This window comes from Emys orbicularis, chromosome 1 (assembly GCF_028017835.1).
Source record: "Emys orbicularis isolate rEmyOrb1 chromosome 1, rEmyOrb1.hap1, whole genome shotgun sequence".
Lineage (NCBI taxonomy): Eukaryota > Metazoa > Chordata > Testudines > Emydidae > Emys > Emys orbicularis.
In genome coordinates this window covers 39,120,245-39,134,746 of record NC_088683.1, presented here as the reverse complement: position 1 = coordinate 39,134,746, position 14,502 = coordinate 39,120,245, and the positions used below count along the sequence as shown (strand labels likewise).

General features: G+C 47.6%; 1 protein-coding gene across 1 annotated transcript in view; it reads left to right on the top strand.

The window, feature by feature from the left end:
* BRD1 (bromodomain containing 1) overlaps window positions 1-14,502 on the top strand; it is a 117,087-nt gene that overhangs the window by 44,223 nt on the left and 58,362 nt on the right. Inside the window, exon 4 of the mRNA XM_065423195.1 lies at window positions 7,238-7,369. Coding sequence (XP_065279267.1) covers window positions 7,238-7,369 — 132 coding nt within the window. The remainder of the gene's footprint in view (window positions 1-7,237; window positions 7,370-14,502) is intronic.

Genomic DNA, 14,502 nt, shown 5'->3' with positions numbered 1-14,502 from the left:
ATGCTTCTCTTGGAGTCTGTTTATATCAGTGTCTTTAGGAACATTTTGTTACTAATAAAATATAGAAATATATGAAGAGCAGTTTTCCACAAATATTGCCTCTGTGGAATTGGCTGCTGAATCTACCTATTGTAAGAGAATCTGGCTGCTATTGCTAGTCTCTAATTTTCCTTCACATTAAAAATCTTTCTCATATTTATGGGCTTGTGCCTGCAAAGATAACCTTTCAAATGTAAACTGCGCTGTCTACAAACAGCCTGAAACAATCACTAAGAGGTGTGAAATATTCTGATTCATGTCATTGTGGTATTAATTTTGAAACCTAATTAGATAACTTAAATATCACCGTTAATGATTTCATAGGTGATCATTTTAGCAGAAACATCCAGCTAATGAGTTTATTCCTAGCTGTTGGATGCAAAGTTAGAGATTTGTAAGTGGTGGTTATTGGATCTCTTGGGCAGCTGACTGTTGTCTGGAGTCATTGGATAGTTGAACTAGTATTTCAGGCCCCTCTGCACTCCAGAAGCCACCTCCACCCTAGCCACAAGGAAAAGGAGATACATCTCCTTCCCAGCACCAAATTCTCAACTATCGAATGCATTAACCCCAAAATGCCTCCCATACCCTTCCAGTATGCTTAAAATCTAGCTGTCAGAATTTCCTGCTTTCTGCCAGCATAATTTGCAGTGCACTTATATGCTGGCAAAACTAATTGCTTTGGCATGTTAGAAATTTGATGTCCGCGTAAAATGGCAAAGTAATATTAAATTGGAGGCTTGATTTTAATTTCAAATTACATACAATAATTTGAGACATAGAGTACTGACTGTATTATTCAGTTTTGCACTCCATACATTTAAACTCCATTTTTGAATTCACAGAAGATACCACAGAAATGTCAACATGCTGTAGAAATCAGGGGACCCTGCTGAAGAATTTAATGCAGTGTGGGACACAGTATATAAAGTCCAGATTAATAGCAGGAAATCAGCAAAAATTTAAAATATTTATAAACTTCTAATCAAAAGTAGAAGTGATATAATTTAATTCAGTTCAATGCAAAAAATGTACATAACATAATGATATGGCTGTGAACTTAGTTGCAAAAGTTAAGAAATTTTAAAATTTTTGCTTTCTAGGAGAACTGAATTGTGCAGACTCTTTTGGTGTTGAAACAAATGCAATTACATCAGTTTGGAAAAGAAAAGCACAGGAGAGGTTGCTGATGCCTAAGACTGTTGCTCAGTTGAAGTACATTCAAGCGTGCAGTCTGGCAATTATTTACCAGTAATTGCGCTGGTAAATTTATTTTAATGTTTATATTATAGGCGGAGCTGTTAATGACACCTATATTTGCAATTCCCTGACATTGTTGATTATGAGCTCCTGTTTTCAATTTCGTATAGCCCTGCTACACTTCAGTTGTTAGAGCTTAAATCTTCCACGCACATTCTCTGCTTCAGGGTTTTTTTTAGAACTGGATTGATTAAATCTGTTTAAGTCCAGTGATCTGTTGATGGGAGATAAGTGTGTATATGTGTGTGAATACATGCTGGTTCCTAGAGAAATAGAGTTATGCTGATCTAAGTTCTGTGTGTGGACCAGAACTCAGCAAAAATGGTGGTTGTTTCTGAGAATGAAGTTAAGAAAAAAATAGGTAACTTTTCTAGTTTAAAATTTTGTTTCCTACTGTTTTTTGAAGGATTTGTGTGCCTCCAAAGTTTGGACTTGGAACTTCACAAAGGGATGGTCCTGGGGTGAGAGAGAGCTCTCTTTTGCTGTCCCAGTGAAAAATCTCACCACATTTGGCCATGTTGTAAGCCTCTGAAAATCACCATTTGCACATGTTTGTCAGAGTTTGTTGGATTGAAGAAGGAGATGTATCTATTTTAACCATTGGAAGAAGGTGTGCTGGATACAAGGAGAAAACCCTGAATTCTGTTCGCAGCTCTCCTACTGACTGGTGTTAACTGTGTACACTCCACAATGTTTAACATTGGAGAGGGTTCAGAGAAGAGCCACAAGAATGATTAAAGAATTAGAAAACATGATTTATGGTGATAGACTAAAGGAGCTTAATCTGATTATCTGAATAAAGAGAAGGCTAAAGTGTGACTTGACTATAGTGTGTAAGTACCTACATGAGGAACACACATTTAGCAGAGAAAGGTATAACATTATCTAAGGGCTAGAAATTGAAGCTAGACAAATTCAGACTGGAAATAAGGTATGAATTTTTAAGTGTTCATAATTAGCCATTGGAATAATTTACCAAGTGTCATGGTAGATTCTCCATCACAGGCAATTTAATCTAGATTGGATGTTTTTCTAAAAGATACTCTCTAGTAATTATTTTGGGGTAGTTCTATGGCTTGTGTTATACAGGAGGTCAGACTAGATGATCACAGTAGTCACTACTGGCCTTGCAATCTATGAAACTTTATTATAGAACCTAACCTTGTCTTAACACCAACAAGTATCACTTCCTCCATTTTACGGATGTGGGGCGTAACTGAGAAGTTGCGCAAGGTCATGTCTGACTGAGCTGGGAGTAGAACTCAGGGGTCATATTCTGTTAGGTCTCACAGGAAGCACAATAGAGAAGGTTTAACTCCATGAGGGCAAATGTTGCCTTAAGCTACCTATGTTTCTTCAAGAACCTGGGCTGCATTGGGGGCTGGTGTGGCCCTTGCTGTAAATTAGTTCAGCCCTGAAGGAGGCTTTCACTTATGGTGACATTGCTCATTTTTCCTATCCCTGGCATGCCACTACAAGAAGGCCTGAGACTAGGGACAGCCTAGGGCTGCTGTGCTGGCCCTGCTGTGAGGGAGTTTCCTTTATGGCCCTCTTATGCCACTTCAGCAACCTAAATGGACTTTAGCAGGGGCCAGAATCAGTCCCCAACTCTATTGTAGCCCCAAGTCTCCTCCACTCCTTCCAAAAGTGCTACAACCATGTGCTTGGCTGTACTTACTGTAACCACAAGGTCCATGGGCTTCATTAAGGTTAAAATCCCAGTGATGAACTTCCTGAGGACATAAGAACATAAGAATGGCCATACTGGGTCAGACCAAAGGTCCATCTAGCCCAGTATCCTGTCTACCGACAGTGGCCAATGCCAGGTGCCCCAGAGGGAGTGAACCTAACAGGTAATGATCAAGTGATCTCTCTCCTGCCATCTATCTCCACCCTCTGACAAACAGAGGCTAGGGACACCATTCCTTACCCATCCTGGCTAATAGCCATTAATGGACTTAACCTCCATGAATTTATCCAGTTCTCTTTTAAACGCTGTTATAGTCCTAGTCTTCACAATCTCCTCAGTACAAACTCAGTCATCCACTGTTAGGCTCACAGTCCCTTCCTGGACAGTAAAAATACTCCTTGGTTTTTAACACTTTTCAAGACCATGAGTATATTAATCAAATTTTCCTGTTCTAAAAAAAAAATGTTGTATTGGTAATTATTTTGACCCAGCAGGTTGGGGAAGTAGAGGCTTTTGCAGAGAATGGAATAATTGGTTTTCAGTCAGAATAAGATGATTCAAAGGAGTATCACATCCTTTCTTCCTAAATTTCTCTTTCATTTCATGTCAGGCAGGACATATTTCTTTGCCACAGGAAAGAGATTTTTGGGAAAAAGGAACTCTGGAGATCCATATTTAAGGATGTTGACAGAACAAAAAAATTATGCATATCAGAAAATTTTTTTGTTAGAAGACACTAAAATGAGACCTGAAAGGCATCTCAAATCACCTTAGTCTTCTCTGACGGTGTAAGTAAATACATATCTAAGACCTGGTCTACACTGCCGCTTAAGTTGCTGTAACTTACGTCGCTCAGGAAACCCGCCTCAGTGACACAGCTTACATCAACTGAACACGCTTCCACCTCTCGGAGAGTTGGACTACTGACATTGATGGGAGAGGGCTCTGCCATCAACTTATCATGTCTTCACAAGACCCGCTAAATCAACACCACTGCATCCCTAAATCGGCGCTGCTGAGATAGATTTAGCATGCCAGTGTAGACAAGCCCTAAGAAGCCTATGCATGTTTGAGGCTTCTTCCTGTCTAGCTGCCATGAGGCCACTTTGTATTAAAGATAAGGTTTCTCCATTCATCAAGAGAAGGGAGCCTCTACAACAATTACACAAGGCAGTTATCCATTTCTGTGTCTTTTGCAAGCACTCAAGATTCATTTGAGATTCAGATGATGGATCTTTTGGGAACACTAAGAACTAGTGCTAGTGCAGACCCCGCTAGTAGAGAGATGCTCTTTTTAAAAATTTAGAAATAAAAATTCTTTCTTGTTAGTGGTCTCCTACCTGGAATAAAGAGGGTTGGCTTAAAATTCTCACGTTTAAAATTTACGAAGTTGGTGTCATTTTTCCTTTCTGCTTATATTTCAAGATTTAATATTTTAAATGAAATGGAAAATACTAACTGTAGGTATAGCAGCAGGAAAAAGGACACTAACAATTTCTGACTCTGATTCTGTTCTGCCTGTCTTTGCAATTTGAAAAGAGGAACAAACCATTGTTTCCAGATTGACCTGATGAGACACAGAAAAAACAGTTGATAGATGAGAATTCTTAACTTTAGCAGAAGAGTCAGAGAGATTTACATGTCTTGAAATAGTAATTGTAAGCATTTGGATAAATAAACTATATGGCTGTCCTGTTTTACGATAATGTCTGTAAAACAATAACTTATTGTGCAGAGATGTGATTTTTTTTTTTTAAATATTTTTTTAAAATTGCAGACCCATTGGCTCTTGCCACCTCCTTTTTGTCTTCAAGTGACATCAACTTAAAAATGACACTAAAGTTTGAAAAAAATCATCTACCCTTGCTACCAAGAACCTATAGTAATATTACTAAAATTGAAAGATGAGAGATTATTTCAGTTTGTGCATGTGACAGCTTTTGTGTTGAGCTATTTTCATGGTTCCCCCAAGCATTTTATATATAAATAAAATGAATTCCTGATTTTATTGTTTTTATTATTTCTATTCTGGAAGCACCTAAAGTGTCCAATCGTGTTTGTAGCCCATTGTGTTAGGCACTGCTAATCGTAGAATAGAAGACAGTTCCAGACAAGTTGACAAAATTTTGGATTAGCTCCAAAATATCGTTGTAAAATCTGATATTCTGTACTCTGTAAGTAGATCATTCTATTTCTTGATTAAGGTCTAATTTCTGGGCTTTCCAGGTGACTTGCTTTTCCTTTTTGAATACCCTGAATAATCTCCTCCTCTTCTTTTGTTACTGTTTCTTTCATATAGCCTTATCAATATTTGTTCAAATATAGATAAATACTTCATATATTACACAATTAGTCTTTCTATGGATACTTAGAAAGGAGATCTATGTTCACGTGTTCGTAAAGCCTATCAATTTGTTTAATCTGGTTTAATTGTTCTTGTTATCTATTTGAACTGATTATTTTCTACACATCCTTATCATATATTTTGTTCATTGATCTTCTGTTGAAATTGTTTTTGCCTCCTGCAGTTGAAACTTTCAGGGTTCTAATCCATTGCATTTATAGTCAGAATAGCTTTCTAACTTTATCCCTCTTCCAAGTCTAATGTTTTCCCTCCCTTGCTACCCACTACTGGAGAGGGTGTGGGAGGTTTGCTTTTTGTTTCCAATTCTTCAGAGTCACAGCATTCCTGATGCCCAGTCAATACTACTCCTTAGCTTACAAAAAGGGGTCAGTTGAGAGTGACAAGAACTGCTTCTTTTACCAGGACTGCTTCTTGCAGTGCTTCTAAATCCTGCTGGTCCAGGAGTTTCATATACTTTTTGGTATCTCATTATAGTGCCAGCCACCGTTTGTTTTCTAAAGTAAATTCATTTTTGTCTTAAAAGTAACATGAGCCCAGGTGGGGCCACCCTCCCCTCCAGCACTCCTTTGGACCCACAAATGGGCAGGGGAGACTCTGGGGACACTAGGACTCAGGTGGGGCCTTCCTTGCCTCCCACGTGGCCTGGGGGGTGGGGTGGGGTGAACGGGGACTACATAGAGGAGCCAGCCAGAGACTCCTGCTGGTAGGGGCAGAAGCAGCGAAAGCAGGGTCCTTTGTTCCTTTGGACATTCTACAGTTTTGACTGGACTTTCTCTGTCATGTGCTGATTGGCTGTTTTCTTCAACCCTCCCCCTCAGTCTCTTCACCTCAGCTTCACACCATACCTATCCTCTTCTTCTCCCATTTCCTGTCTTTCTCACCCCACCTTTTCTTCCCTTTTCTTTCCGTTGAGCTTCTCCCCTCCTAATCAACCTACTCCTCAACCCCCCCACCCCCCAATTATGGAACTAAAACGTTTGTTGTCAGCACATTGTTCATTCTGCTTGTGTATTCTACCCCTTTTCTCTCCTTTCTACCTTGTCTATTTAGATTATAAGCTCTTCAGGACAGGGATTGTCTACTACTCTTCGTTTACACAGTGTGGCCCTGTATTTAGTTGGTCCTTGAGCGCTATCATAGTAAACATTCATTTATAAAAAGCAACAGAGGGTCCTGTGGCACCTTTAAGACTAACAGAAGTATTGGAGCATAAGCTTTCGTGGGTGAATGCCCACTTGCGTCTGATGAAGTGGGCATTCACCCACGAAAGCTTATGCTCCGATACTTCTGTTAGTCTTTGGGTACGTCTACACTTACTTCCTGGTTCGGCGGCAGGCAATCAATCTTCTGGGATCGATCCCGGAAGTGCTCGCCGTCGACGCCGGTACTCCAGCTCGGCGAGAGGAGTACGCGGCATCGACGGGGGAGCCTGCCTGCCGCGTCTGGACCCGCGGTAAGTTCGGACTAAGGTACTTCGAATTCAGCTACGTTATTAACGTAGCTGAATTTGCGTACCTTAGTCCGAAGTGGGGGGTTAGTGTGGACCAGGCCTTAAAGGTGCCACAGGACCCTCTGTTGCTTTTTACAGATTCAGACTAACACGGCTACCCCTCTGATACTTGACATTCATTTATAACAATAATAAATAATTATTAGTGTGAAATTGAAAGCAGTCAAACCTTACTCCCAGGTAAGGAATTTAGAAGTAGTAAGGAAGTATACTAACTTGTAAGGGAGCGGGGGTTTTGTACCATAATTATTTTGAATGCAATATTTGAGTTGCCAAAAATAGAGAACGCTTTGCTGTTTTTAGAAATAAGTAAAAAATAATTGGCATTTCCTATTATGTTTCAACTTTAGAAACTGTGGTTATTTTTTTACAGAGAGAAGATGATGAAGAAATGCAAGCCCTAAAGGAGAAGTTAAAGTACTGGCAAAGGCTGCGCCATGATCTTGAGAGAGCACGTTTGTTGATTGAACTTATACGTAAACGTGAAAAATTAAAAAGAGAACAGGTAAATGGATAACTTCAATTTGGTGAAACTTTGTTGAAGGAAAAGGAAAGTTGCTGATGGATTTTTTTTTTTTTACAGGAAAAAGACTCTACTGTCTTTGTCTCATTGATTTTAAATAAACAACAAAACCATGCGTAGTATAAAGTATTTAGATTGAATTCAGGCCATTATGTTTGGGTTTTAAAGGCAGTCCATTACTAAGTAAAGAAAAATAGCACCTTTCTACGCATCAGATCTGAAGTAGGGTGTGTGTGTGTGTGTGTTGCATTTATTCACTTTTGTGTCAAAAATAACTGGTATTTTTAATTCCTGTTAATCCTGTAGAGACAACACAGAGGGGAAAGAAGCACAGTGGGAGTGAGGGCCAGTCGTTCACACTTGTATTAACATAATGAAGGCAGTGGCTTTGCTCTAGTGTAAAGGAGTGCATAATTTGGGCAGCAGAATCTTCATACTGGTGGTGGTAGGTGAGAAGGAAAGAACCCAGCATGTCTCTCAGAGCCAAAATTGAGTTTGCAGTGCTGGCACTTACAAAAACCACAACTTAGTTGTAAATGGGGCACAGGAGCGCTGGAATCACTCTCGTATTAAACATGAAACCCCAGGATGACATTTTTCCAAAATTACTTTTCAGAATGTAATTGCACTTACATTATGAGTTAATATAGTCTTGACTACATACTGAAGTTTAATGCCTTAATATATTAAAAGATAACAAAGTCCTATAAATCCACTTGTCAGTCAGTTGATATCTAAAAGGAAATCTTTCATATCGAAAGTATCACTGATACTGAAATCAAGATTATTCAACGTTGAATACTAGAAAAACGTTCTTAAAATATCCTGAAACCACTTTTTATAGAGGATTATGTTAAACTTTCTTTACAGTTATTAAAACAATATATGATTATCCCTATAGGAGGATCAAACCTTAGAAAAAAGCAACAGAGAGTCCTGTGACACCTTTAAGACTAACAGATGTATTGGAGCATAAGCTTTCGTGGGTGAATACCCACTTCGTCAGATGCATGTGGGTATTCACCCACGAAAGCTTATGCTCCAATACATCTGTTAGTCTTAAAGGTGCCACAGGACTCTGTTGCTTTTTACAGATCCAGACTAACACGGCTACCCTCTGATACTTCAAACCTTTGAAGTAATTAGTGATTTTGACCTTTATAAACAGCTTTTATTTTTTCCGTAAGTTTAAGTAGAACAGACCTTAGGTGTAGAATTATGTAATATTTTTACTTTTGGATATCAGTGCTATAAACTCATTTGATACAGCTTGTATGTGGCACCATGTTTGAGTTTCGCACTGGTTTAAAAAAATGTATTTTTCTTTTGATTGGTTGCTATTATTTTTTTGTATATTTGGTCTTGTCCTGTAAAGCCGCTTTTTCTTCTTCGAGTGCTTGCTCATATCCATTCCAGTCAGGTGTGCGCGCGCTGCGTGCACGATCGTCGGAAAACTTTTACCCTAGCAACACCCGGTGGGTCGGCTGTGGAGCCCCCTGGAGTGGCGCCCTCATGGCGCCGGATATATACCGCAGCCGACCCAGCGCCCCCTCAGTTCCTTCTTACCGCCCCTGACGGTCGTTGGAACTGCGGAGCACAGCTTAGCTGGTCTCCACACTCCCTAGCGTCTAGCTTATTTCTGTAGATAGTTTAGATAGTTGTATAGTAGTTAGAGTCTTTAGATAGTTGTTATTTAGCTGGTAGTTGTTGTAAATTGTTAGCGGGGGTTAAGGGGGTTGTTCTCCCCCCTTTTTCCCCCCCGGAGCATACCGGGCTCATGCCCAAGGCTCCTGGCTTTAAGCCGTGCGCGTCCTGCGCGAAGCCGATGCCAACAAGTGACCCGCACGCCTCCTGCTTGAAGTGCCTCGGGGAAGCCCATCACGCAGATAAGTGCCCAATCTGCAAGGCCTTCAAGCCTCGAACGAGGAAGGAGCGGGACTTTCGGCTTCGGCAGCTCCTCATGGAGGCGGCGCTCAGCCCGGATCCTCCCTCGGCGCGCCCGGCCCTGGCACCGAGCGCGTCGGTGCGCAGCGCCCCAGCGGCTCCGACCGGCGCCGCGGACAAGTCCTCCCGGCACCGGCAGACTTCGGCACCGCGCCCACCTCAGGGGACTCGGCGCCGATCTCTCTCTCCAGGCCATAAGAAGGCCCGCAAGGCTCAGGACACTGCTGCCCTGAAGACGCCTGCTCCCCCCGTGCCGGGGGTAGAGCCGCGTCCGCCTTTGGACCGCCAAAAGCAGGCGGCCACACCGTCGACTCCGGCACCGAGGCCGTTGAGTCCGGTACGGACTGTTTCACCACCTAGGCTGGTGGTGGAACCTTGTCTTCCCTCGACTCCGGAGACATTTACTACCGCGAGGGACCTGATCGCACTCACGGAGCCGGCACCGTCGCAGCTCCCGGCACCGGTGGCTCCGCGCATTGTGCAGTCGAGAGGCAAGCCTGCATTAGTGCGCCCACCTTCTCCACCTGTGGACTCTCGGCACCGCTCCAGGTCTCGGAGCAGGTCCCGACGCCGCTCGGAGTCCCGGCGCCGACTATCACCTCGGCGCCGGTCGTACTCGCGGTCAAGGTCCTCTTCGCGGCGCCGCTCCACATCTCGGCACCGTCGCGACCGCCGGCACCGATCGGACTCGAGGCGCACCTCCCGGTACCGGTATGAGCGCCGATCGAGGGACCGCTCCCGGCACCGGGTGTCGTCGCGATCGTCGTCCCGCTCCAGATCCGGATCGCGGCACCGGCGGGGCTACCGGCACCGATCCCGATCCCGGCACCAATCTCCGGCACGCTGGGACAGATCGCCCTACGACCGGCACCGACCGGCACCGCACCAGCCGGGGACGGATGCATCGCGTTCGGCACCGCCATGGCCGTCAAGATCCGCGTCCCACTCCTCTGAAGGGGCCTCTAGATCGGCCTACCCTCCACAGGGACAGGCGGCTTCGGCGGACTTCGGGCACTCGCAGGACATGGCAGAGGACCCTACGCAGGGACCTGCTCACTGGTCCTTTTGGACCCCATGGGCCTATCACCAAGCCCAAGGGGCCCCACCGTCTGCCTCCCGCTCGGCACGCTCTGAGCCCAGAGCCCCGGAGGCCACCATCTCCCGCCCCCCGCCAGGGGGCATGGAGGCTCCAGTCCCCACGCCGGCGCAGGCCATAGACACTGGGACGAGCGAGGCCCAGCTCCAGGAGCACCTGGAGCAAGACTTGCCTTTGGACCCCTTGCCACCGGGCGTATCCTCCTCCTCCTCGCCTGATGAGGCGGTAGCGGGGACATCCGCCATGGGCCCGCCCCCCATAGACCTCCGGGCCCACCAGGACCTGTTGCGCCGGGTGGCGCGCAATATGGACCTTCAGATGGAGGAGATCGTGGAGGTTCACGACCCGATCGTGAACATCCTTTCAGCGGACACCCCATCCAGGGTCGCGTTACCGCTGATTCGCTCCATTCAGACCAATGCCACCTCCATCTGGCAAACCCCGGCCTCTATTCCCCCCCACGGCCAGGGGCGTGGAGAGGAAGTACTTTGTACCCTCCAAGGACCACGAGTACTTGTACACTCACCCTCAACCGTGCTCGCTGGTGGTCTCATCAGTAAATGCACGGGAGCGCCATGGTCAGCAGGCGGCAGCGCCGAAATCGAAGGACGCTAAGCGCTTCGATTTGTTCGGGCGCAAGGTCTATTCCGCGGGGGGGCTTCAGCTTAGGGCGGCCAACCAGCAGGCGCTCCTAAGCCGATATAGTTTTAACACCTGGTCCTCCATGGAGAAGTTCAAGGAACTGGTTCCCCAGGAATCTAGGGAAGAGTTCGGAACTTTGGTAGAGGAGGGTAAGCGTGTGGCACGCACCTCCCTACAGACCTCACTGGATATAGCCGACTCGGCCGCTAGGACCCTAGCGTCGGGTATAGCTATGAGGCGAACCTCCTGGCTCCAGGTGTCGGGCCTGCCACCTGAACTGCAGCAGACCCTCCAGGACTTGCCCTTTGAGGGTCAGGGCCTGTTTTCGGAAAAGACAGACTCGAGGCTCCAAAACCTTAAGGACTCTCGAACAATGATGCGCTCTCTGGGGATGCATGTCCCGGGTCCACAACGCAGACCCTTCAGGCCCCAGCCTCAGAGGTTCTACCCTCCCCCGCCTCGCCCGAGACAGGACTTTGCCAGGAGGCGGGGTCGAGGCGGTAGGCGACGGTCGACCGGCCCTCAACCCGGTCAGAACCAGGGCCAGCCGAGACCACCTTCAGGGCCTAGACAAGCCTTTTGAAGGTGCGGTCGAGGACGGCACCAGAACCAGCACCCAGGATTCATCTCCCCCCTTCCGGGATCGCCTCTCCCGTTTCCACCGTGCTTGGTCCCTTATAACATCAGACCGTTGGGTCCTTCGCACGGTGGAGAAGGGATACGCCCTCCAATTTTCCTCGCCCCCCCCTCCCACTCCCCCTCCCCGTCCCTCTTCAGGGACCCTTCTCACGAGCAACTCCTTTCACAGGAGGTTTTTGGGCTCCTCTCTATGGGAGCCATAGAGGAGGTTCCGCAGGAGTTAAGGGGCAGGGGGTTTTATTCTCGCTACTTCCTGATCCCCAAATCGAAAGGGGGTCTACGTCCCATCTTAGACCTGCGCGGACTCAACAAATTCATAGTAAAGTTGAAGTTCCGCATGGTATCACTGGGGACCATTATTCCCTCGCTGGATCCTGGAGACTGGTTCGCCGCCCTCGACATGAAGGACGCTTACTTCCATATAGCTATTTATCCGCCTCACAGGCGCTTCCTGCGATTTGTAGTGAACAAGGTGCACTACCAATTCGCAGTCCTTCCCTTCGGCTTGTCCTCGGCTCCCAGAGTGTTCACGAAATGTCTGGCAGTCGTCGCGGCATACCTTCGCCGACAAGGGGTACAGCTGTTCCCGTATTTGGACGACTGGCTGGTGCGCGGCCGCACCAGGGACCAAGTTCAAGCTCACGTCCACATGGTGACACAGACTTTCCACGAACTGGGCATTCTACTCAACAGGGAGAAGTCCACTCTGGTGCCAACACAGAGAATAGAGTTCATTGGAGCGATCCTGGACTCCAGAAGCGCACGAGCCATTCTGCCAGAAGGTCGCTTTCAGTCCATCGCACGCGTCATTCATGGACTGCGGGCATCTCCGTTCACCATCATAAGAACATGCCTTACCCTGTTGGGTCACATGGCCTCGTGCACCTACGTAACCAGCCACGCCAGACTGCGGCTTCGCCCACTGCAGGCTTGGGTGTCATCGGTGTACCGTCCTCACCGGGACGACCTGAACATGCTGGTCACGGTCCCGCCCTCGGTCTTGACCTCCCTCACCTGGTGGTTGGATCGCGCAGTGGTCTGTGCAGGAGTGCCTTTTCACGCCCCACAACCTTCCCTCCACCTAGTCACGGACGCTTCATCTCTAGGATGGGGCGCTCACCTCGGGGAGCGTCATACCCAGGGCCTGTGGTCCGCTTCCGAATTAGCCCTACACATCAACGTCCGGGAACTGATGGCGGTGCGCCTAGCCTGCCAGGCATTCCTCAACTTCCTACAGGGCCGTTGCGTGCTGGTCCTCACCGACAACACCACGGCCATGTTTTACATCAACAAGCAAGGCGGAGCCCACTCATCGCTCCTATGCCAAGAGGCCATTCGCTTGTGGGACTTCTGCATCGCCCACTCGATCTATCTCACCGCATCATTCCTGCCTGGAGTCCAGAATACGCTGGCGGACCGTCTCAGCAGGTCCTTCCAGACGCACGAGTGGTCGATTCGCCCGGATGTCATCTGTTCCGTCTTCCAGAGGTGGGGATTTCCCCAGGTCGACCTATTCGCATCCCGGGCCAACAGGAAGTGCCACGCATTCTGCTCCCTTTACGGCCGAGCTCCAGGCTCTCTGTCGGACGCATTCCTTCTAACGTGGAAGGGCCACCTGTTCTACGCCTTTCCCCCATTTCCGCTTGTCCACAGGGTGCTGCTCAAGATCCGCACCGACCAGGCACGAGTAATTCTAGTGGCTCCCGCTTGGCCGAGGCAGCACTGGTACACCACACTGCTAGAGCTGTCGGTTCAAGCGCCGATCACGCTCCCCTTGAGTCCGGATCTCATCTCCCAGGACCACGGCCGTCTGTGTCACCCCGACCTACAATCGCTCCACCTCACAGCGTGGATGCTCCATGGCTGAGTCAGACGGAGCAACAATGTTCGCAGTCCGTCCAGCAGATCCTGCTGGGAAGTAGGAAGCCCTCTACACGGTCCACTTACTTAGCCAAGTGGAAGCGGTTCTCCTGTTGGTGTCAGCAACGGGCTACGTCCCCCTTGCAGGCACCTATCCCTCTCATACTGGACTATCTCCTGTCCCTAAGACAGCAGGGCTTGGCGGTATCTTCAATCAGGGTTCACCTCGCCGCCATTTCGGCATTCCACCCAGGAGAACTCTCGTCATCGGTCTTCTCTAACCCGATGGTCGTTAGATTCCTCAAGGGCTTGGACCGGCTGTACCCACAAATACGCCAGCCGGTTCCAACGTGGGACCTCAACCTCGTTCTCTCCAGGCTCACAGGGCCCCCGTTTGAACCATTAGCGACCTGTTCGCTCCTGTACTTATCCTGGAAGACGGCCTTCCTCGTAGCTATTACCTCAGCACGGCGTGTTTCTGAACTCAGAGCGCTGACGTCCGAGCCCCCATACACGGTGTTCCACAAGGACAAGGTGCAGCTTCGCCCCCACCCTGCCTTTCTTCCGAAGGTGGTTTCACCTTTCCACGTAAACCAGGACATCTTTCTCCCGGTCTTCCATCCAAAGCCACACGCTACTCGTCAAGACCAGCGTCTGCATTCTTTGGACGTACGCAGGGCCCTGGCTTTCTACATTGACCGTACAAAGCCGTTTAGAAAGACGACGCAACTCTTCGTTGCGGTGGCCGACCGGATGAAGGGCTCACCGGTCTCCTCACAGTGCCTGTCCTCTTGGATCACGTCCTGCATTCGTGCTTGCTACGACCTGGCCGGTGTCCCGACGCCACGCCTCACCGCTCACTCCACGAGGGCCCAGGCCTCCTCGACTGCCTTCCTGGCTCAAGTCCCGATCCAGGACATTTGTAGAGCTGCAG